Source organism: Chanos chanos, chromosome 7, assembly GCF_902362185.1.
Source record: "Chanos chanos chromosome 7, fChaCha1.1, whole genome shotgun sequence".
Classification (NCBI taxonomy): Eukaryota; Metazoa; Chordata; class Actinopteri; order Gonorynchiformes; family Chanidae; genus Chanos; species Chanos chanos.
In genome coordinates, this window is record NC_044501.1 from 35,200,099 (window position 1) to 35,225,302 (window position 25,204).

A 25,204-nucleotide genomic window follows, 5' to 3' on the forward strand; every position below is an offset into this window, starting at 1 on the left:
TGATTCACTGAACAAATACAGACACTAAGTGGTTTCATAGAAACAGTAACTGGGGACTCCTAAATGGTACAAAACACTGTCTCGTGTTGTCCCCACCATCACTTTGTATTCTATAAACTGAGTGTGTTGTGGGCTGTACCAAAAATATACAGCAGAGGGTCCTTAATAATATCAACTAAGTACGTAACTATGTAATGAAATATAATGACATCAGCTGAACTGAAGATCTTCCTGTTTTAGAAATAGGGTTTATCTGAAGATAATGCTTGTGGTTACTTCACGGCATAGATGCAGACCAGAACTAACGTGAGGTCTAGTTGGAACATCCAGGCCACAGAAAAAAAAAAAAAAAAAAAAGCCCCTAAGCGTAATATCTGACATCTCTCTGGCTTGAGCAAACCGCTCATTATCTTGTCAAATACCGAGTCGGTTTAAACAAAGCTCTGCGCAGATTGCTGTTTGCACTGACTTGATGGAGTTTGACTCACCAGGGCAAAGGGGGAGGCGCCGTATGCACTGCTCGTGGTCTTGTAGCAGTACCTGCGAAACTTACCCCACGTGTCGGCGTCTATCTGGAAACACATTTACACGTTACGGTTCAGACCACATTTAAGGCTAACGGTATTAGCACGAGACAAAAGCAACACTGCCATACAAGGGCAAAACCCAGTGACTAAGCGTTTGCTCAAAAACTGACTTGCGGCCTCTGTTGTTCTGTTTGTCCCGTGACAAATTGTCACAGTTAAACTATGCTCTGTCGCAGAGAAAACTGTCTGACCATAACATATTTACCCGGACAACAACAACAACAAGAACAACAACAACAAAAACACAGGCATTTTTCACTTTTTGTATATGCATTGCTGTTTGCTTTTGTAGGGCAGTACCATTCAATTTGTTACCGATTGGACAAGGAATTTCAGTGGTACCAAAGCTTTGGTACCACTGAAATGGTAATGTCACAGTAAGGAGAAGTAATAATACACGTCTTGGTGAATATATCCACATAGAAGACACCAACACAAGAAGCGAGGGACTGACGAAAGAGGAACCACCCATTTCTAAGAGAGAAGAACTATGTGACCCTGAATGGTGACTTATTAGGAATTTCCTACGGTGGTCCGTAAATAATGCGACTATCGAAAAGAAGCAACTGAACAGAATTTTTCACTGAAAGCACAGTGACCGTCTGTGTAGACACAAGGTCACTCTCTGTTCTATCCTTAACAGTGGAAGGTTGGGCTTTGTTTGTTGTGTACAAATCAGACATCACTGTTTACCGGAGGCATTTAAAAAGCTCTTATCTTCTTTTAGCAGGTGTGCTGTGTTGAGTGGAGATCAGTTGTTTTTGGGTTTACCTTAGGGGCTGCGAGTTGGGCAGGCTTGGCCGGTTTGGGGCGGGGCTGAAGCTTCAGTTGATACACCTGCAGCGGGTGTTGATGCAAGGGTCTGTAATCCGTCCTGTAGGTGGTTTGAAGTTCCCCACGAGGCCAAGGGCCCGGGGTCTGTTAGCCAGGAGAGATGAGATTCGTATGTGAAGTATACAAAACAGTTGTTTCGAGTGTTGACCATTACTAGACGGGGGTGAGATTCATACATGTTGTTGTTTGTTTGGTATGTGATCATAAGAATTCATATTGAGACTGAGAAATTATATATAATATCGAACTGATAATATTGACTGTAATAGTGAAAATGGTTTTAACCAGTTGATTGCCATAAAATGATATATGGAATATTTTTATTTGTATGTGACAATGTGCTGTCATTAATATCATATTTGGTATCACTAAAACCCTTACCGAAAATCGTCTCAGGGTAGAATTCATGTAGTTCCTCGTGCTGTTGAGACGCAGAAAGAGTTTTTCTCGCTCTCTGGTCAGATAAAAGTGGTCAAAGGCTGGAAATAACCCAGGTGAGTTTCTCCAACAGTGGCTGTAACTTTACACTGAAAACAGGTTATAGAATTTTGTCCTATGTCATAATTCTCTGGACAAGCTATGTGTTGTGACTGTCTGTATGTTCCACATTCCGTATCCATAGCAACCGGTTCTGTTGATGATATTAAAAAAAAATAACTATCATTTGGATTTTTAAGCTAGAACTGCCAACATTCTGTTCATATCTTGTAACACGTTTGAAGGTCTGCATATTTTAAACAAACCTCTGTTTTAAATACTGACAGAAGATGGAAAGCAGATGTTTCTGTTAAACGCACTATTAATAACTGCTTATGTCAGCATTTCCCTGGTCTTAGGTCATGGGTTTGTTATTATACTAAAAAACAACAACAACATCATGCATGACAGCTCGTACATGTTTTTTTTTTTTTAATGCATCAGGTTACAGATCTCCATAAAAAATGTGAAACATATTTGTGAAACACAGTGTACATGATTAAACAACTTCAGGAAAAAAAAGAGATATTTTGAACAGTTACAAAACTGGATAATGAAATTCTGCATACAAAACGTATAAGCCAATTATGATAATCCATTTCATTTTATCATCACAGTAATTAACATGAGTTAATTCTCCAGCTAATTAACAACCTGTAGAATCAAGTTTGATTAACAGCGCCTCCCTTTGACAAAAGGTGGAATTGCAAATCCCATATTTTAGAGTAAGCTGGCAGCACCACATCCCTTATTTGGTACAGGCACTCAGCCTTTCGTCTGATTGGTCAATGGCTAAGCTGACACTCGTAATCTGTGTTGAGTGCTTGATTATCATCCTCACTGATCTGCAAACGTATGTCTGTAGAGGATGTTGACGTTGGCGCTATAATTCAGAGGTAGCGTTGCACCCGCTTTCTTGGCACCCAGCAGGGCACCACCCACAGCGGAAGACTGGCACAGCGTCAGTAAGCTGTACCCACGAAAATGCCCACCAACAGAATCCTTTGCCTGGTCCAGGACCTGAGTGAAACCTATAAATAAGACCACAGGCAAATCTTGGTCTCCCGTTTTACCCATGAGCAGTTCCACAAAATTGCTCTTAATCCATAAAGACCCGGATGCTTCGGACAAAGTCAGAGACGGTTTGGACAGTTCGCCCACAAGTTGGTCAAACGGAAGCACCAAGCCAAAGACGCCACACAAAGAAGGTCACTTAAGACCACTCTGGATAACTTTTTCAAATCTTTTCTTTCGGATGAGGTCGTATTTGATCATTTACTTTTTCAGTGTGTACACTGCACCTTTGCATGATAAATTATTGTTTGGCTGTTTAATAAGGACAAACTGTACTCGTGGCCTCTCCTGCTTTTCAGTAGGGATATGCAAAGATTGTATTTATAGCTCAAACGTAACTTTCTTATGATAGTTACAGACCGCATCAGATATGCAAATTTTTAAGTGAAAACATCTCAGTAGCATATTTTTGTAGAAAAACTCACCAGGCTTCATAAGCTCCCAACTGCACCACACAGAGCCCACGCACAGAATGGGCAGCCCAAGGTCACCAGAAAACAGAGACTGTATATGAGACAGGGGCGAGGAAGAAGGAGAGAGAGAGAGACAGTAAATGGTCGTTACTGTTTCAGACACCTTTTGGTCACTGAAAGTCACTTAAGTGAAGGAAAACTAAAATACAAAATAGAAAAGATGATGCCCGTCACCTGATCGGCTTTGGGTAAGACAGCCACCACATGTTGTGCCAGTACTTTGCCAGCCTCCTTAAACAGATGTTGGCATAGAGCATCCCCTGCTGTTGCACCTACAACACACACACACAAACACACACAGACTATGAATATTACTTTACACCATGTCAGAATTGTAGCAGGTAAGAAAATCTCCCTGAAAACATTTTAAAACCCTGTTGGTGTGTTACCTTCCGCCAGCTTCTTACAGAACCCGGCAAAGTGAGACTTCTGGAAGTTTCTATACAGGTGAGGGAGCATGCCCATCAGGTCTGACACCTGGAAGTGACAAGATACAAACAAACAAACAAAAACACTGAACATTAAGAATAAACTGTCAATGAAATTAATACATTATCTGTGAATTTACTTACTAAACCCTGACCTGGAAGTACTCCTTCATAGCGTTCCAGACATGAGTGACATCGTGGGGGGGTTTAACCAGGTTATCTCTGGCATCAAATATGGTTTTCACACCCAAATGGGAGATCCAGTATGCTGAGTAAAAAAGAAACAAATTGAGAGAGGGCATCTTCGCATATACATAACTCATTCATCAACAGCGTAAACCGTTTCTGGTCCTGTGGTCGGCATGGTTACCTGACCCCTCATCACCCATTAAATGACCCCATCCTCCACATCCCACCTGGCTGCCATCAGGGTTCACCAGCTTACAGGTAGAGCCAGTGCCAGATATCAGAACCACACCTCCTGCGGAAAAGACAAGGGACAGAGAACGGATTTTGGTGTGTGCGCAATCACTTCAAGAGCTGCAGCTTTGGTCATGACAGACTGATGCCCGATGCCCTACCGTGATCGCTAGCTGTTGCCACGGCGCCTATGGCGTCTGTGGTGATGTAATAACTTTGACTCAGCTTGGGACACCTCTCTGCTATGTCAGCTGTGAGCTTCTCAATGGCGTCTTTCTGTTCGCCGCCGCTCAAAGACATGCCCTGGGAATACATCAAATCACAAACAGACACAAATTATTTTTAAGGTGGAGCAAACTGTGTTTGATAAGCCAAATGGGGTAAAGATCAATCAACGTTTAATGATGGTTTGATTGACTCACAAGTGAACGAATGGGTGTGTCGGGGTCCAGCCCAGCTTTCATTTTCGCTCTCTGAACCATGTCATCGATACCCTCGATACATTTATCCACACCAACAAGCTGTGGAAAAAAAAACATATCCTCAAAACCTAAGTAAGGTCTAATGTAAACAGAAATACCAACGTATACTATAACGGGTTCTGTTTTTTACCCAATGGTTCGTGCAAGGGCCATCTGTTTCGGCAAGGATCGCTCCGGTTTCGGACAAAAGGACCGCTTTGGAGTGCGTTCCACCACTGCAAGAGACAGGCGGACATCAGCGATTAATGTCACGAGACTTGTCGCTCATTTGACTGACTTGAACACCACGCCACGCCACAACATCGCGCGTCATTTGCTAATGCATAACTTCAGTCGTCTTTGTTGTTGTGGAACTACTTGATTATAACACTTTTTCATTTAAAGTATCAGTTACTGACTTCAGTGTTTTGTTTTTTTGGGCAAAAACTTACCCCTCTACACCACCGAACACAGCGCTCATGATTTCCCTCTTCCTGTTTCTGTCACATGGTCAGATCTGGCTCTATATGTACTGACGAATCAGATAATTCCAATCTAATTCACTACAGAATTGTCGGGCCCGAAACATACCAGTAGATGGCACCGTAGCACATCCAATTACTCGACCTTTGGCCAGCTTCTTTGCGTAATGGCCACTAACGGAGTAGTGAACTCTTGTGAACTGTTACAGTGTTTCACTATTACTCTTGAGCTATTTTGTCCATCTATAGTTGTTTTAAAATGCTTTCAGTGAATGTGTAACAGCATGTGTATGTGCAAAAGAATGTGTAAAAAGTTTTCTCTCTCTGTTATTGTTTAATAAGTTTGTGGGTTTTTTTCACCAGTAGAACGTGGTATTGAAACGTTTAGCTCACACAGAATATTTCAGAAAGTCAAGCCAAGATCACGACAGGATAACAGGATCAATCTACACAGATACAAAATGAGAGTAGGCCTACATTATCCAGTTAACATAAGTACAATTGTCTTGAGTAGCCTACAAGAACAGCTGACTTCAGTAAATGCAGAAAGCAGATCTGCAAACTAAAAACTATACGCACACCATGCAGCATTAACTAGAAAATTCTTTGTGTTTTGATAGTCTCGCACCTTATCTCATACCATAAGTGTGCATGTGTGGGTCTGTGTGTGTGTGTGTGTGTGTGTGTGTGTGTGAGAGTGTGTGTGTGTGTGTGTGTGAGAGAGAGAGAGTCTGAGAGTCTACGTGGATTCATGTCCTCGTTCAGTCTGTTTCTTGAACTGTGGGTGGTAGTGGGACCATCTTTTTTCCATCAGCAGTTATTGCTGAAAAAGAGAGTGTGCCAAAGTTCAAAATTACTCACAGACCTTTTAACACCCACACAGCCCGTTTAGTAGCTGAGCGAATGACTTTATAAAAGCCGTTTTTCTGTAAAAACTGTTTAAGACTCGTATCTGGGACACTTAATTGAGAGGACAAACCCATATAGAGTGGGGGGGGGGGGGAATGTGTTCTGCTGTGATACTGAAGCTGGACTCCCTGCTCTGCTCAGCTATTGTTGGGTATTCAGGGTTCAAAATGGAGTTCTATTAATCAACATCCTGTTGTACAACATGGGATTACAGCACACTGAGAAAATGTGTGAGAGAGAGAGTGTGACGGACATGTAACGCACATACATACATGTGTGACCTCTGAATTAACTGAAACGGATGCATGTCACCACCACTGACGTGAATACTTGAACTGTTTGTCCGTTCATGGGTTCAGGAGTCTGCTACTCATACTCTGCGGTTATTCAACATATATGTATTAAACACACACACACACACACACACACACACACACACAAAATAAACAACAAACTCCCACCACAAATTGTTGTGAATTAGCCTACAAAAATCGAATACAGTAGCTGTTAAGAGGACATAATGTACTTGGAATTTTACTGGAAAACAAAGTCATGTTTTACAACTTTGAAGTAGTGGAGCGCTACATTATGTTTGTGGAGGCAAAAATGAGAAACACTCATCCATTGAGGAAAGTTTAATTCCTGTTGAAACACAGCATCCCATGTACCACCGCTACTATCAACAAGAATAATTCTGCAGTCAAAGTTTTTTAAGAGGGCCTTTAGAGAGAGGGGGGGGGGGGGTTAAGAAATTGTGGTAACCTGTTTCTCTTTGAAACAGCAATGTGGACAGATTTACTTTGGTTACCACATAAAATCCAATATAAGAGGAATACTTTTGGGCAGCATGGCATGGAAAAGATGTCAACTAGACATTCATCACAGGTGAAAAAAGTTAACACTTAACTTTTTTTTTTCAGCCAGAGAATCGTTAGAAAGATCATATGAATTGCTGAAACCTGGTGTGGAAACTACAATGGACCCACATGTAAATTGACATTTTTGAAACGTCATCCTCGGTTTTCGTACGCACAAATTTCATACTGGTGACACTGGCAAGAAGTGAGAGGAGGTGGGTGGAAAAGAGAAAGAGAAGGAAAAGGAGGAGGGGGGGACTTCAGCATGCATGCCGTTTGCGCCGCGAGAGCGCTTCCTCAATCGAGAGAGAGAGAGAGAGGCGAGAGGAGCGCGCGGCCACAGCAGCGCGTGAAGACCAAACTTCGCGTCGTTGGACAACGTCCATCTAAAAACAGTGAACGTGTTCTTGCAGTCTTCAACTTTAATCTTCATCTAAAATCGAATAAATGAATCCCAGTCGAAGCACTTGGACTAGAAAAGTTGGGCAAGCGGAAGTTCGCGCAATAGGAAGTCTGAAAGAAGCAAGAGACTGAAAACTAGTTGTCTGTTTTTTAAGTTCACACATATCTTGCGTTGGAGGAGGACAACAGTTTGAGATGGACACGCACGTTAAAGAAGGACAGCTTTATGTACAACACCAAAAGTTCGGCAAGGTAGGACACCAACTTATTACAAAAATGTATTTTTTAATTATTTGGCACAATTTTCGGATTCAGCAATTCCAAAACATGAATTCAAAAACTTACGATTACAGTTTAGTATTCCGAACTTTCAGGACAGTCCGTCGTCACTCGAAATTCATAGCCTAATATGAAATGAAAGAGACATTTCATTTGCTCTGTTGTTTCCTTAGCGTATCTTTCAAAAATATTTTACTATACTTGGCTATCGGCATCTAAAGAGTTTGTACAAAGAATTTTCATACTCCCATTAAGGTCATTTTAAGACGTATTTAGTGGGCAGGAGGCATGACTCTACCTCTATTCTTCTTTTTCCTGCGACATGAGATAGTCACATGAATCAAGTACTCACCCCCTCTACCCTCTGTTTTGGATATAACGCACATGCCCAGGAGCAGACGTCAGTTGATTTTACACCCTGAAACAAATACGCGTCCATCGACTTGGTACAGTGTCCTACGAGCGTGCAGGACTGTCAGTTTTCGTTTCAGTCAGTCAACTGTGTCAAGAGATATGCACGCGCGCTCATTCACACTCACTTTCGCTAACTTTATCGTATAGCAACGTCCACGTGAGATGGAAAATAAAGTGTGGCCTCTTGTTACAGTTCTAAACCACAAGATTGAGAAAGGTTCGCGCTGTCAAGTAAGGAGAACGTGCAGAAAAGTTACTCAAACTATTTTGGACGTGTTTTTTCCACTCTCTCCTTCCGCTCCAAATTATGATTTGCAAATCAAGAGGTTATGTAATATGAACACTCACAACCAGACTGAATTAAAAAATTGTGCCCGTCTCCAAAATACACAAAGACAGGTAGTGCATCGTTATTCACTTCCCTCAGGCTGTCATTGTGAAACTTGTTGGCCTATCCATCTGTGCAATATTTCAGACATAGTGCATGTCTGTGTAACTTCAGAAGTGAGTGGGCGTGACCATTGTCAGTGAAGAAGTTTTTCCATACTATTAGTGCATGTTTCAATTAAGTGTAACTGAACACTAATCTAAAATCAAACATCACCTCAGTCTTCATCTAAAATATCAACCGTTAAGAAGCTTCTGGAAAAAACAACAACAACAACCACAACAAAAAACAAGCCAGAGACTTTATTTCAGCAGAAGCTCCTACGCAAACGCGCGAATAAGATCTCCACTCTTTTTTCTTTTTTTTTAAACATCTCTGCAACAATCTCAGGTTGATTTTCTTGTCACACTGATCTTTTGACAAGCTGAGTCTAATATATCAGAGATGTCACAGCTCCTGTTTAACTCTTACAGCTGGGGCGGGAATGAGAAGAGATTGCCTGGGTCTAATGTTTTGTATGAAGACAGTAGTTGATTGCTATCGAATTGTTTAGCTTATAAGACAAACTTTGTCATCCATATAGTCAGAAAACCACTAGAAAAGGTACATTCCCTTTAAAGACTGCATATCTGAGTCAACATTCGGTTTCACCTGTCACATAATGTAATGAATTTCAGCTCATGAATTCAGACTGATTCCCTGAATCGAGTGGCCTGACTTGATGAATAATTGTTCCTGACACTCACCTCCTCAGACTGATCTTTGGCTCTGACCGGAAAGATGAAAAGGTGTGAATTAGAGATATGGACAGAGAATTAGAGATATATTTATCCGTGTCTATGAAAGTGTGTATTCTTGGCTGATCAAGGGGGAAAAGAGCTGACACGCGGTGCAGTCAAGCGTGTTAGCAAGTTTTGTTGTGAGCGTGTATGAGGAAGGAAAGGCTTTCATTTCTCGAAAACAGATGCTGAGTGTTTTGATCTTCAGCTGAACACTAGGCACCTGGAGGACAGTTGTACTGCGTTCCACTCCCTGGGGGCATTTTTTAAGCCATACGTTGAAGTTACCATAGGCTGGTTATATTTATACACATGGCTTCACCTTAAGCTGTTTTGCATGAGTCTGTCTGTGGACTCTACCACTTCCTTTATCCTTTCATTAAAAAAAAAAAAAAAAAAAAAAAAGAACCTTAATGACAAGATGACTTATCACCACTCACTGGGGACACACTGCAACATAGCAGGCGGTATCCATAGACGCAATTTGAAAATAAAGCATTGACCGTATTAGGCTTGGTCTCCACAGCACTCTAATCTTTTCATACCTGCAAAGAAGAGTGAAAATAAAAAGAAAGAAACATGGGGGAGTTACGTTACATTGAGTAAAGAATTAAAGAGATTTGGAAGCACTCCTCATTACACCCACGAAGTCTTCAGGTAAATTGAGCACGTTGACGTGTAACCACCGATAAACACAGACACAAACTCTTAAAGGCACAATACATAATAAGCATTACAAAAAAGCCCAGCTACTTCCTGCTCAAACTCAAACCTGTGTGTTGTGGGCCTTCAGAACCACCGAGGACATTCTTTCTGTGTGTGTGTGTTTTTTTTTTTTTAAAACAACGCATCAAAACATGCACGCGAAATCGGTTAAATCTTGACATTTAAAGTCAGACGCAGACAGACGCACACAGACAGATTTCTGTCCCTTCCCTCTGTCATCTTTGATCTTCTCACATGTCTGGTTAAAAAGAGCACAGCGTGGATGGATGCTGTGTGTGAAGTTGGCCAAGTGTGAGCGCCTCCGCGCTTAAAACTTAAAGTCACACCTCTCGCTGCGAAACATCACGCAGGGCTCCCAGACTGATGTTTGTGTACAGAGGGTTAGAGGGATGTTGACATTGGCATGGTCTGATGTTAGCCTGTGGTAACACAGCTCACTGCAGCTGTAAGTCATAGCAGTCAGAGCTGTGTAGGAGGGAGTATCCAACGCATTGACTGACTTTTGTAGAGGAGCACTACTGCTATTGTTTGCTGAAGGGGGAAAGACTGCAGACCAAAGAGGAGATATGAAATCTGCATCTTTGTGCTGCAGGCTCGTCACATGGACGAGTGTGCTTCCGGCATCAACTGCATTTTTGGCATTTCATGACACTCACACACACACACTCACTCACAAACACACTCACTCACTCACACACACACTCACTCACACACACACACACACACACACTCACTCACACACACACACACACACACACACACACACACACACACACACACACACACACACAAGCAGTTAGTCATCTCACAGCCTGAAGATTCCAAAACACTCAATTACAGAGCCCATTTGTTGACAGTTTCTGTGTGTGTGTGTGTGTGTGTGTGTGTGTGTGTGTGCGCGCGCGCAATGTCAAGGCCTTGTGCACGATAGCCCTCATCAGTGCAGACCAAAGCCAAATAGAGATTCTGTTTGCCTCCTGTCATGTCTGGGAGGCCTAGTCCAAACTCACAGACACGCACAGCTGCTAGAGGTTCAAAGGAGAGATCTGAGGCAGGGCTGTACCAGAATAGACTTTGTTATCACTGTTGGCTGCTGTTACATTTTGTTTGGGTCCAGGGTGGAAACGTTTGTCCATGTCAAAACCGTACAAAGCTTTTGTTTTTCTCGTACTGTTCCTCAGAAAACTCATGTCAAACACATACTAAAGGGGAACTTCAGAGTTGAGGCAAAACACAAGATAGTTCCGTGTTTTGGGATGTCAACATGTGCTGTGATGCTGGTCAAATCACTTCTGGCAGCTTTTTCTCTGGAGGGACCAGTATTTACAAACCGGCCTGCGGCTGACGTTTATGGTGTTTTGCGTCATAAAAAAAAAAAAACACATTTCGTAATTATGAGCATACAGTTTTACTGTTGTATTATTGATTTACCATTTCATATGAGACAAGGTCACATTCAGGTAAATGACGCGAAAGAGCAGAATTAGATTCCCATGATTTTTCATTTGTATGTGAAATGACAACCTCTACGGGAACCTTCACCTTCACCGCTAGCAGTAAATCCTTGTGTTCTGTTTTTCTTTCATCTCACTTTATGGTTACACATGCGGTGCTCTCTATCTCTCTCTCTCACACACACACACATACACACACACACACACACACAGAGTTCCTAGTTCACTGAAGTGCATATTAAAAAAAAGGGATGTCAAAGCCACATCTGTTCTGAGGCGGGTGAACTAGCCGTTGCTCGGTGCGATGCGTTAATATGTTATTTATGGAAATGCAGCAAAGAGAATGAAAGAATGAATCCACTGTTGAAGACTAGCAGGTGCAACCACATCCCCTCACGAAATCAGGTATATATTAATACGAAAAGGTCACTTCACAAAATATCGATAATAACAGCATTTGCATGTTATGGTTGGGAATTTTTTTTTCACATAGTCACTGCGATACACTGCAAATTATATACAAAAATACATTATTATACAACGGTCTTGATCTTATTTGATGTCTTGGTCATATTTTAATGTTTTTTTTTTCTAAATGCACAAACGTAGATAATTAATCACAAATGTGAATAAGATGTCTGATTAAGTTAAGACATTTGTGGGTGTATAAATAAGATGCAGACCTATCTTGAGAGACTGATCTGATCTGATCTGACCGTTGGTAATAATGTAACACCCAGACAAACTCTCTGTCATCTGACACTTTCTCTGTTTCCTCCGCTCAACCAGCAGCCAGCTGTAAAACCCAGTTAGGGGTCATTTTTAGCATGGTTTTACATCAAGGACAGTCATGCGCAGTGTCTCTCAGTCGTCAATTTGAACAATCTGTATTTAGCGACGACTCATCGCTAAATACAGAAGATCCGGCGGGCCCTTAAACTCCTTCTTATTTTGTCTTGCGGTTCTGTTGAAATCTCTCAGCAGATAGGGAGTGCATCAGTTATGTTTTTCTGATATTCAAATTTTTCCTAATCTCTCAATTTTCTGATATTCAAAGCTTGTCCTTTGTCTAAACCGTTAAGACTTTTAGCACACTAACTTTTGATCTTTTCCAAACTGTGTATTAAAATACCGTGTAACTTATGAAGCACTCGCTAAAGTGCTGGCCAGCTGAAATTTTTTCAGATGTGCTGTACAGGATGCAGTGGTTAGTCTTCATTACGCTCAGGACTCTGGGTGCTTCCAATACTGTAAAAGGATTATGTCAAAATACATCTCCTCTGTTTTTTTCCCCTCTGATGGCTCTTACCCATATCTGCTCATAAAAACGAGTGCTACAGTAACTCAGCAATATAACCGATGATCTCTCTTTACAGTCGCGATACTATATATCCTTTCTTAGAGAGAAAGAAATGTATGAAGGCAGACCAACTAGCGCGGCGTGTGACAGAGCAGGGACGCCGATTTGAGGAAGTTAGCGAGTATCCTTCTCACTCTCTCTATCTCAGCTCATTTACATAATTTCCATCCTGTGTAGTGTATAACCGAAGCCGATTCTTGCCTTATATGGCGTTGGTGGAGAAGTGTCATCGCACCGAAATCACTCCTGACATTTACATTTGACTGCTATCGATTTGGGCGATAGAATCAGGGTTTCTGCCCATGTTCTTAAGTTTTTTAAACTGGCCTACATGTGTATCTATGTCTGTGACTGTGTGATATGTTGGTTTCTGTGTGTACGTGCGTGTTTGTCTGCATGCGCACGTGTGTGTGTGTGTGTGTGTGCGCACGTGTGTGTGTGTGTGTCTGTGTGTGTGTGTGTGCGTGCGTGCGTGTGTATTCTTGCGTGTGTACCAGTGAGGTCATCTCTGACGGTGTAATCGCCTTCAAGGCAGTCTTTTGGATTGAACACACACCTGCAGTGTGTTGGAGGAAACAAAGGATGCTGGGTAATCCCACACATTTCCTCCTCTGCTACAGTGACAGTTGCTGTATGCACATGAGCCCCGGAGAAGAATGTAGATGCTAATGGACCTTAAAGGACGCCAGACAGTCTGCTCCCAATACTGTTTCTTTTTATTTTTTTTTTGAACAGCATCACATAACAGATGCTGTTTGTCATCCAAGTAGTTAGTTGGTTAGTAGGACTTTTTTTTTCTTTTTTCTTGAAGCACATTGCATATTGTTAATGCAGTGTATGCGTTCACTGCTGCGCTAAAAACAGGGACTTCAGAGTGCCAGAATTCCAGAATGTTGACCCTATTCCGCTGGCATAGCAACAGTTTCTATGAGGTCACGGAAAACTAAGAGATTCTTGATTGGCTGATTCAGACTGCTGGATGCCTTTTGCCTAATGCTCCTTTTCTCTCTGGTATGCGTCAGTAACTTGCCATTAAATATGTTGCTTTGACAATTCAAATATCAACAGTTTGGACATAACACACATCAGAGAGTTCGCACCGACACCGCAGGCTATACAGCACTTAAATCTGAACATTAAAATCTACATCAGACTCTGTTTTGTGTGTCCCGTCACAGACGCACTCGGATGAAAAACTACAGAATAAAATCAGCAAATCAGATGACCATTCACCAGCAGTATATAAACTTGATGACTGATTGTCACCACAGAATCACGCTGACCACATTATGCCATTTGATAAAACTGAACTCACTCCCACTTGCTGATTGCAAATGCATATTATTCATGCACAGAGTTTGTACAGATGCAACAAGTGTGATGAATGACTTGCTTTTCGTGGGGGTGTGGATGACACTTGAAGTGTGAACGCAAATGTGTTCGCTGGAAGAGACGAGTCTCTAAATTTCGTTGCTCTGGTAGAGCAAACTTGTCTTGCAGTTCATACACTGGATCCATGAATCTCTCTCTGACAGGTGTCCTTGAATGGGTCACTCTTTTTGTTTGCCTGGTCATCTGTCCCCTTTCCTTCCCCCTTTTGTCCATTGTAGGAGAGGAGCTTGATATTGTCTTGCACTGATTTCCTCATGGTTCTCTTAGCGATGGCAGCCTAATAGCAGGCTACTATTCTAGATAAACCTCAACTGAGGTATCTTCAGTTTGCAGTGCTTAGTGTTTTTACGATTAAGAATGCTTACGGAGTTTTTATATATATATATATATATATATAGCAGCACGGAGCAGCTACCAGCTCATAAAAATCCTTTCACTTTACTGTCCATTCTAAAGAAATCAGTTCTCTTTAATACAAGCGACTGATTGCTCAGTAAAACTTTATCACACAGTTCAGCTCTTTCTTTTTCGGACACAGAATGGTTTGTCATGGGCGTGGGTGTCATTCTTCACACACAATGGCGAGGCACGCGTGTGCACGTTAAAGCCGTCGCTCTTAACAACCTCACTGTAGTTTCCCAAAAGACTTCTGTCCATCCCTGGAGCCTCTCCAACTTCCCTCAGGCCTGTGTGTGTTTCCCCCATAGTCACAGACTGTCCTCATATTAAATCACTCAGCACATGATTATTGTGCATGCTGAAGGGGTCATTCACAGTATTGTGGCTTCTATGACCTACTTTACCTCTAATCATTTAACTGAGAGATCATCTAAACTTTAAACAAACATGTCAGTGTAACTAGGTACTCTGCTACAAGTGTATTCCTCACTGTGCTGTGTATACCTGACTGAATTTGAACTGTCCTTTCACACATATTACATGTGTTTCAGTACGGCTGAATTCTGAGTTCTGAATCGAATGAAAAAAAAAAAAAGAGGCCAAAATGTATTTTCTACAGCCTTTGCACTTCTGATGCCTCCTGTCCTCTGTTCCACCTCTCTGCAGAAGTGGAAGAAGAACTGGTTTGTGCTGTACCCGGCCAGTCAGAATGGGATCGCTCGTCTGGAGTTCTACGACTGCGGGGGCAGCGGCAGTGAGAAACCCAGCACCAAGAAACTGGACAAGAAGATCATTCGTCTGTCTGAGTGCATCAGCATTCTGCCCGCCTTCACCGAAACCTGCCCCAAAGACAACATGTCTGCTTTCTGCGTGGAAACCAATGACAAGAATTACGTGTTTGCAGCTGAGAAGCAGGTCGCCACAGAGTGGGTCGAGAAGATGTGTGAGATCGCTTTTCAGGTAAGGGCACGACACTTAATTGGCAACGAGATTTTAAAAATATCACCTCGGCGGTCTGCGTGTTTGACATTTGCCTCAGATTACTCAAAATATAATCCCATTCTGCCTAGCTCTGCTGTACCCACCATATGACTCACAAATATATACAGTGCCCTGTATACGTTGGTATGGTTACAAACAATGTCTGGTAGATTCCCCTAAAATTTAAAATAAGTTAGCGGCCTTGAGGCTAAGAATTTTTTTTCATGCTGATTTGAAATTGTCAGTGTATTATCTAATCTTCAGGATTTCTGTGCTAATCATCAGACTTGGGCTTTGCTTTTTTGTGCATTTGTTTGGTTAACTTCTGTATCCAAACTCGTTCACGGAAGGTTAAATGCTTAAAGAGTCAGTTTATTGTTGTCCTTAAAAGTGGTATGGGTATAAACAGCGTAGATGGAACCTCTTTAACCCATAAGAGTTTGTACAGGCCTGCTTAGATTATCATGGTATGTCCAGACACACACCGGACATATGCTGGGAATTTCCAAGGGAAAGAGTGACCTGCGTTTTTATGGGAATCGGGAGAGCAGCTGTCCCCGAAGCATACTGAATATCTCTCTCTCTCTCTCTCTCTCTCTCAGAAGAGTGGTTCTCCAAGTAGTAATGACTCTAATGGACAGCAGGAGCTTCAGATGTCTGAGAATTTGATCTATTACTCCAGGGAGGAAGGTAAGCAGGCATATGCTTCAACATTGTGTCATTTCCTGTTAAAGAGCCAGTACTCACAGTGACTGCTTTACACTGCTCGTGAGAAAGGCCTGTGTTACTGACAGGCAGTTTCCATCGCTGCCTTTTTAAGGCAGTGGCAGGTGTTAACTTCACTTTAATTTGTGTTACGTTAAAATTTGACACGAAAATTAAGGGCGTGGAATAGGAACTGAATTCAACTTGCAGAGGAATATGATTTTAATGAGGGTCTGTCACCATAACCCAGAAAGGGGTTATGTGACGTTAATTATTTAAACCTGTAGATTACATAAAATAACAAACCACCAATTAAAACAAAACACGTAGTATTACATGTAATATTGAATTGTTGAAACTTAATAAAAGTGCAACTTAATTTTATGAGGATGTGTATTGATGTTAATAATTCCATTTGCATTTTTGAGGTTGTTCTCTGGAAACTGTATTCTAATGTATTATACTATATACTGCACTTTTCACAGTGCTATCTGTGCCATCTGGGTTCATTCCTCGTAAACTGAAATCGCATTCAACAGAACTTTCTGTAATTCCAGTTCAGTGTCCTGAATGGTGTTTCCAGTTCAAATTTTAGTTCTTCATTTGAATTACAATTGAAGAACTCAATTTACAAACGGACGCTTGTGTGTTTTTCAGGCAATTTCTAGTCATGATGGCATTGCTTAGCTACTCCCTCCTTCCTTTGCAGCTGTTATTATTTAGTCATTTATTTTTGCTCTGTTCTTGTCTGAATATATAACCATAATTAATACAGCATTATTAATTCTGTCTAACAAGGCAAATTTGAACAGGCACATAGAGACAGTTATGACTGGACCGAGCGGTTCATGTTGACATAACGGCCAGTGTAATTAGAAATGGGAGGCTTGGTGACAACATTTCCTGTGTCCCTCAGGTACTATGACTGGGTTTCTGTTAGACACAAGAACACTCCCGCCCCCCCCGTTATGTCAGATACACACTCTCAGTTGAGAGGAGAAGGCGTTTTTCCTAAAAGCAATTCAAACACACACTTTTGCTCTAGTCTCTCTTATGAAAATGAATGATATAGTAAAGTAGAGCAAAACAAAACAAAAACAACAACAACAACAACAACAACAAATAAAAACAATAAAGGTGTACAGCAGAGCAGTGCAGAATCCTGCTGAGGCCTTAACTGTATAACATAGTATATTTATGCTTACTGCACTTTGTCCATAGACTACGTCCCTCCCTCTCTCTTTTTCTCCTGCTGTGTTTCGAGGGAAATAAAAGTCAGTGTGACTTCTCTATTTTTAGCATGTGCCCCAGTGACTTCCTCAGAGTTTGACATTGCTTTCTGATGGCTTGAAATCCTTGTTACACTTTACTTACTTCTCCCTTCTGCCCTGTATTCTGGATGTTGGAGTAGATACAGCTTTGCGTGTTTCCGCACCCGGTTCTTGTGTGTGTCGTGTGCCACCAGCTGAACCATCTAAGCAAATGCAGAATATATGTTCTCTAATACAAAATCGTGTGCGTGAGAGTCACATACAGACTGTCAGAAATGAGAATGCATTGTCCAGGTTTTACTGGATATTATTTGAAAAGGATTCTGCGTAATGAAGCCATTTATCACTAACCCTCGACACTCTCTGATAACTGGGGCAAAGTCCCAGCCATATCGGTACTATTGTACTAACCTGGCACACTGTACTTTTCCCTAACTGCAACACCAAAATGTAGTTTAACAAAAAGTCCTTGTTATCCATTTCTGTGTGGACTGACAGGAATGTTTTGATTACGTCAGAAGTTCTTTATTGGTCTGTACCCTGATTGTGTGACAAAGTCTAAAGAGCGTGATTTCCAAGATATTGCATTACAAGAGATGAGACTATTTTGCTGTTCATGGTAATTAATGCACGAAGTGAGGTTTGACATTGAAATATATATATATATATATATATATATATATATATATATCACAGTAATCCTTTGTCCAATGGCCTTTCTCTGTTTTTCTCTCCGCTTCTCTCGCAGTAAATGAGTTCTGGGTAACTGTGCAGAGAACAGAGGCATCAGAGCGTTGCAGCCTTCTGGGTAATTACTTTCTTAAGGCAGATGGAGACAGCCTTATTCTAAAGGATCCGAAGACCAAGAAAGACCTTCTGGTGTGGCCTTACAAACTGCTGCGTCGCTACGGCAGAGACCGGGTGAGTTCGGTTCCACCTTAAAAGGTTTTCCCTTCTTATTAGCAAAAGGAGACTTTCTGACCACTCAAAAATGCTGACTGCTACATCGTAAATATTTCCCACCGTTTTGGGAATTTACCTTTAAGTGCACTCAGAGGTAACAGAAATGTTCCAGCATTTGTATGGTTATGAGTTTGCTCTCTTGACCATAATGGCAAAAACTTAAATATGTATTGCAGCAGGGGGTTGAGGTTCCTGCTCAAAAGTTCTCTCTGCTTTTAAGCTTGAAAGGAAAGGAACCTGGCCCCAAGCCCCTCCCCCCCTTTTTAAGGGGGTATGCAAACTTTGATTTAGAAAATTGTCTTGAGGGAGTCTGTTTGCCAAATGAATAAATATCAGCGTTTTGTGTTTAGCCTTCTATCAAGCTGAGGATGCTTCTCAGACAGATTGGAAGTCTTAAATCGTACTAAACTGCTAAACAGTTGAATTTAAAAGAGGAAGGATTTTCTTCTTTTTTTTTTTTACACAGTTACCGATATTTTAGGTTTTAGGTTGAGGTAAAGTTGTATGTTGTTTTTGGAAATATTTTTCTCCAAAAAACTAGCACAGTAACCAACATTAAACCCCAGATTTTTTTTTCCTCTGCGACTTTGCAATGATCACATTTCACTAACTTAATTCTGACATGCTTATGACTAAATGGTTAGTCAGCTGACACATATGCTTGGACATGACAGCTGTGCACACTCTTGTCTCTTCTATAATTATCAGTCTTGCGGGTTTCTGTGTTTATCCAGCACTGCTATAGACAGTCAGTTTCTAACTAAAACTGACACCTCAGACGGGAACCTCAGGCCACAGTTGTTTCCAAGTCTGCTTCCTGCCGTTGCTATAGAAACCAGTCTGGCACAGGAAGCTAGCCTTCCTCTTTCCCTCGTGTGTGGGCGGGAGGCAGTGATGACATGGTGGTTGAGTTGTTGAGGCATCAAGGCCTCAGGGACATGATAATACTTATGTTTATACCCATCTTCAATACAAACCAGTCTTTGTCACATAGAAAATGCTATATGATGTAATAATAACATTTTCATTATTGATACTTTGTGTTCTCCAGGTAATGTTCTCATTTGAGGCTGGGAGGCGCTGTGAGTCTGGGCCAGGGAACTTCACATTTGAAACAAAGCAAGGGAATGAGATCTTCATGATTGTGGAAGGAGCTATACGTGAGCAGAAAGCACAGGCTGAGGAACGCCACCAGAGCTGTCCATCATTTGATCCCGACTGCCCCGCTCTCCAACAGATCCGAAATGCCATTGCTGAGAGCAACAGCCGTGAGCCCGACGGAGACTCGGGTGGCAGCAAGCCCGGCTCGGCCGACGGAGTGTTCGGGAAGAGGGAAGGTGATGGGAAGAACCTAAAGGGGCGTAGCCTACCAGAGCTCCCTGCCCCGGTGGGCGGAACCCCGCCTCGCTCCCCAATGCCTCGTGGCCCTAAAAGCGGACCCTTACAAGAGGACCAGGGAAGTCTTTACTCTGAGCCTGCTGATTCAGTGCGTCTGCCTGTCATTTCTGGGGAATGTCTGTATTCAGACCCTGTGGACAGCATCAAACCGGTGACACCTACTCCCAATCCTCGTCTCAGACCCCTTGGTGAAGAAGGTGCCACTCGTCATCCGGGCAACAAGCATGACCCTTTCTATTCGGACATCTATGATCGTGTTAGCCTAGACTTGGCCCAAAGGACAGTGGTGATGGGGCTGGACGGACGAGGGGGACGCTCTGCAGATGGCAATCCTACAGAGCATATTTATGATGAGCCTGAGGGATGTGCAGGGCCTTTGTCAGCTGCCCCTGCAATGACACTGTATGATGAGGCCAGGTTGGAGAACCAGCCCTGGAGGACAAGGGGTATGGAGGAATCCCAGGGACATGAAGTGCCTTACAACCCAAACACTGATGATTACTCTGTCCCTGCCTTTAGTAAGATGAATCCTCCAACCGCCGCACCTCGGCCCAAGGGTCCTAAACCCCTTACGGCTCCCAAACCCAACAAGGCAGGCCTGCCCCGAAAAGAGCCCCCAACTCTGCCTCAGAGTAAAGCTGGACTTAACCTTAACAATAACAACAGTGGCTATCATCATAGTGGTGGAGGAGGAGGTGGACAGGTAGGGAAACACGTGGAGCTTTATAGCAAGGTATCCAAAAATAAGCCTTCACCCAACACCTGGTACCCCAACCCTGCCCTGCGTACCCCAGACATAATCTATGACAATCTTGGTGACATCTGAGACCATTCTGTTGGATCAAACTGGAATTTCCACTCCCTGTCTCTGCTCCCACTTAAAGTTCACCTGGACGTCAAAGGAGCCCATGTTGTAGAGCCTTTGTTTTTGCACTGCAAATGATTTGAACATCCTTGCAATAGTGGGAGAAAAGATGGCTGTTTCACTCCAGGAACAGTAGACTGTCAAATGGCAACCGGTAGTCCAGTGACTCGAATCAAGAGCAAAGTGACAGAGAAGGGTAAGGACGGCGACGTGTCTTTATTCAAGGCAAAGACATAGACTTGAGACATGCAGACATTCAGCAAGCTGCAAAGGCTCTCGACTGTTGGACGGTCTATCCCACTGTGAATGAGCTGGTATTGGAATAGACCACAATTTTTTGCACTTACGAACCCCCCCTTACTGTTTTTTCCCCACCTTAGTGAATGACAATGAGTCTGAGACTTTTATTTTAGTGACTTTTAAACGCCATGAAGCACTTACAGCAACTTTCTGAGATCATGTGAAGGACAAGGGAGTCCATCAAACTCTTAATGCGACCAGACGGGGATGTAAATCCTGGATGGTCAGATTTCAGAGATGAATGGACATGTAATCGCTGCACACAAAAACTAAGTTTATTTTGTATAGAGTTTATAAATGTAGCAAAAACATACTAATCCACTGCTATTTGTGTGAGTCCAAAACAGCTGTGCTGTTGTAAATATGGTTATAGTTATGTTGATAATAAAAAAAAAATCATAGGAAAACCAGAGCAAGCTCTTGTCGATTTTGGGTTTTGAAAGCATTCTAGAACTTCCTGCTCCAGAAAAATCTGGATGCTGCTTTGTTGTCTCATGAGTTGCCAAGGAGGGCATGAAATTACCTTGAATGCCCTTTTGCTTGCTTACTGTCCCTTATTCAGCATTCTCTCGCCTGGTTGTCCCCAGCAACTGCTAAACACTGCCAGCACAGCTTAAGTAGTAGCATGATGCTTAGAGAATATTAACCAGCTGTGGAAAAAAGGGGCCTTGCTTCGAGTGTAGCTTGAATGTTGGCTAAATTAAACTGTGTCTGCCTGGCTCAGTCTAAAGGTACAGGCTGTTCCTTGTCCTGTTTTCTGTCTCTCGCCATCTTAGTCTCTTTTCTCTCCTTCCTTAAATCCTTTCTTCCTCTGCCTGAACTGTTTTTTTTTTTTCTAACTTGGCCACCCTCCTGGCCTGCTAGAATCTGATCTATTCATCACATTGTGCGTTGGTTTTTCAATCTGACGCTTTCTTAAATGAAAGAGCAGACAAAAAAAGCAGACAAAACTGTCCTTCACACAAAAATTCCTTTGCTGTCCCAATAAGGAAAGGTTGGCAGCAAGGTTGTTTTTGTGAAAGGACAACAATCCTTGTCTTGATTATTCTTGTTTTGATGGTTTATGGCCCTGCTGATGCATTTTAGTGCTTCCCATAACTGCTTACAAATCACAGTAATTATCTTTGTAACAAGTGCCAAAAAGTGACCTTTTTGCAGAAGCATCCTGGGCTTTGATTTAGGGGTATTAAAAAACATGTCCTTTATCCTAAGCCTTCCTCACTTGCACCTACATTTCACAAAGGTGGAGGGATGTAAGCAGGATACTCTGAGAAGGAATACACTTGCACTCTTAATTTTGTCATTATACTACACCAGCACAATGGAGAAAGGACAGGACAGTGCGTTGCTTGATTCAAGTGCATTGAGCAGATTCGCCACATGCATTGCTAAATTTGCTATATTCAAAAAATTGATCAGCTTCTCGTCTGCCCAAACTGTCCTGCAGTGCACCTGAAAACATAAATGGTTGCAGTGCAAATGCTTGGTAATTTCAACAACTTAAGGTAGTTATGACAAATTTTCATTTGAACAAGGGCTGGAATGGACTGACATTTCCAAGGGGGAAATCCAGCTATCCGGGTCTTGAAGGGATAGCAAAAGTGACTATGATAAATGCATGCAGGCTTGTTTTCTACCTAATTAAAATGATGAGTAGGCGGTCTTCTTCCTCTTCTTCTTTTTTTTTTTTTGCATAGTTTTCAGTCTCTGTGCAAGATTTGCTTGTGAGTTTTGTCAGGGCAGAGTTGGTAAAATGCCTCGGATCATCTTCACCATGATTTCAATGAGCTTAATTGCATGTCAGACTAAAATTACTTCACACTGAACTTGATGAGGAAGTGCCTTGAATCCTTCTCTGACGATAAAACTGTCAAGACTGCCAGATCAGTGATGAACTACTTATTACCTCTACTGTAACATAAAAAAGCTCACTATCTCAGTTCTACACCAGCTTACTATATCAGTCTTGTTTACACATTTAATGGAATAGCACCTTATACTAATTTCGATAACTGTCTATTAAAAGCCTCTCCTGACCGCCAAACCCTTAAAATAGCATTACGGTTTTGGAGTTGTCACGTTATCGTCAGTTTCAGTTTTGGAACTTTTGGCCTAAATTTAGGGTCATGCCCGTTCATTTGGGTTGTTCTGCTCCTCTCGCTCAACTTCCTTTTTTCTAGAATGTTCCGTTTACTGTTTTTGTTCTCCTTCTCATGCTTGGATGGCAAGTTTAGGAAAAACAGAACAGAGATTTTTTTTTTTTTTTTCTGTGAAATGAGGGACGGGGGTTGGGGAAGTGCCTTGATTACCTGAAAATACCAGTCACTCTAGCCTAGTTTCACCCTTTGGCAAAATGAGCCAAATTAGGTGATATTTTAGTTTGATAAACCTAACATTTAAACTTAAAGTGTGGAGCAAAAAACACAAATAAAAAGGGTCCCTGACAAGAACATTCACAAGTGTTTGTGTTATAAACACTTATTTACTGATGGAATTTGGTTTTGTACACTACTTTAGGTAGTAGTGACAGAATGTTTGGTATGGATTAAACGCTACGGAATTTTGTACGTTGGACCAGATTTTTCAAGAGGCCTTTAAAGAGTGTCAATGCCAGAAACTGATTGTTTTCTATTTATAGAAAAACCATTCATCATACTGGACCCTGCCAAATCTCATCTCTTTTTTTTTTTTTTTTCCTTGAGAGAAAATGATGACATGAAAGAGTAGCCACTAGTGAAGCACAAAGGGCTTTCTGTTTCCAAATGAGTGTCAAATTGCACAAAAAATAGTCTTATACATATTACAATTTTTATTTTAATGTTTTAAAAGACCAGCATAACGCAACAATCAATACACAAAAGTACTTCAGTGAGTGAACAGAATGGGAAATCAAAGTAGTAAACTGAAATGCTTAATGACCATGAAAATATCTGCACTAGCCATATTAGCAGAAAAACTCTAATGCTAAAACACATAGACTCTTTAATAACAAGTAACTACGGTGCTTTAAAAAGAACTTAAAAAATAACTACTGTTGAGGGTGGAATGCAAAGGTAATTCGTTTGATATTCCCATGAGTTTGTATGGCTTTGAGAATGGTCACAGATGGAGACGAAGCCCTCATTTAAATAGCACAGGCCACTGGAGTAAAATTCTACAGCACATCTGCAGTCAGCACATCTGTCTAGCTTCTCATAAGCTAGACAATGGCCAACACCTCACACCCATGGCCATTGTCTAGCTTCTAAGAAGATTTTAAAAAGATGAAGATAACTGCCCCTGTGTGTGAGTGTATCTGAGGTTTTCTGCTGGGGGAGTCTAGTTCTGTAGTTTAAATAAAGCTAAGGACCATGACTGGTCATCATGCCCCAGAGAAAACACATGCTCAGGACATCAGGCAGATGGAGGTGTGGAAACACTGAGGCAAACTGTTGCCTGAAACAATTGGAAAAACATGTGGAGGCTCTAAAACAATTGATATTTGAGAAAAGAAACTGCAAGTGTCAAACTTCAAAGACGAGGAAACGAACGCGCACACCCACCCATAGAGCCTTAGGTGCATTCACATCTGCTCAATGGTGTATGTGTGAGTTTTGGTGGTTGTCTGGGTGAGTGAACAAAAGTAATGTAAAACATAGGCTGTGGTTCGTTTGCATGCTGCTGAAACTCAATATGATGTCATAATGACATGGCGTGGGAAGTGATTGGTGGGTGGAAAGCCGGAACTCCTAATGAACCAATCATGACCAACATAAGAAAAGAGAAGCCATTGAGTTACGTCATAACCGAGACCTATGTCCAGCTCCAGAGCTCCATACTAACCTCCCATCCCCCTCCCCCACAATGCCACAAAAAGCCTTGTTATATGGAATCTGAAAAGCTGAATGGATCTCTCTCTCTCTCGGTTTCTTTTTCCCCTCTTTTTCTCTTCTCTCCTCTCTGCCCCCTAGCTCATTTCATTCCTTTGCTGCATTTCTACACAGCTGAGCACAGAGTCGCTCTTTGAGTAACACGCTAGAGGTCAGCTGTGAGGACAAAGCCTGCACTTTTCACATTAGTTCTCATTCTCTTCTCTTACACATCCTCCAGTCTGTACACCCCACACACCCACCCTCCCCGACAAACA

General features: G+C 41.9%; 2 protein-coding genes across 2 annotated transcripts; one reads left to right on the top strand and one right to left on the bottom strand.

The window, feature by feature from the left end:
* Positions 1–2,483: 2,483 nt before the first annotated feature.
* nagk (N-acetylglucosamine kinase) lies at positions 2,484–5,241 on the bottom strand. Its single transcript, XM_030780653.1, has 10 exons — positions 5,207–5,241; positions 4,906–4,990; positions 4,716–4,814; positions 4,455–4,596; positions 4,244–4,354; positions 4,029–4,141; positions 3,835–3,922; positions 3,620–3,717; positions 3,398–3,476; positions 2,484–2,929 (listed from the first exon to the last, which is right to left on the bottom strand). The coding sequence occupies exons 1-10, from the start codon at positions 5,233–5,235 to the stop codon at positions 2,736–2,738; spliced, it is 1,038 nt and encodes a 345-aa protein (XP_030636513.1). The 5' UTR covers positions 5,236–5,241; the 3' UTR covers positions 2,484–2,735.
* Positions 5,242–7,599: 2,358 nt separating this feature from the next.
* dok1b (docking protein 1b) lies at positions 7,600–20,974 on the top strand. The gene is made up of 5 exons (XM_030780739.1): positions 7,600–7,656; positions 15,262–15,555; positions 16,179–16,266; positions 18,301–18,473; positions 19,567–20,974. Exons 1-5 carry the CDS (start codon positions 7,600–7,602, stop codon positions 20,737–20,739), a joined length of 1,785 nt encoding a protein of 594 aa, XP_030636599.1. The 3' UTR covers positions 20,740–20,974.
* Positions 20,975–25,204: the final 4,230 nt, after the last annotated feature.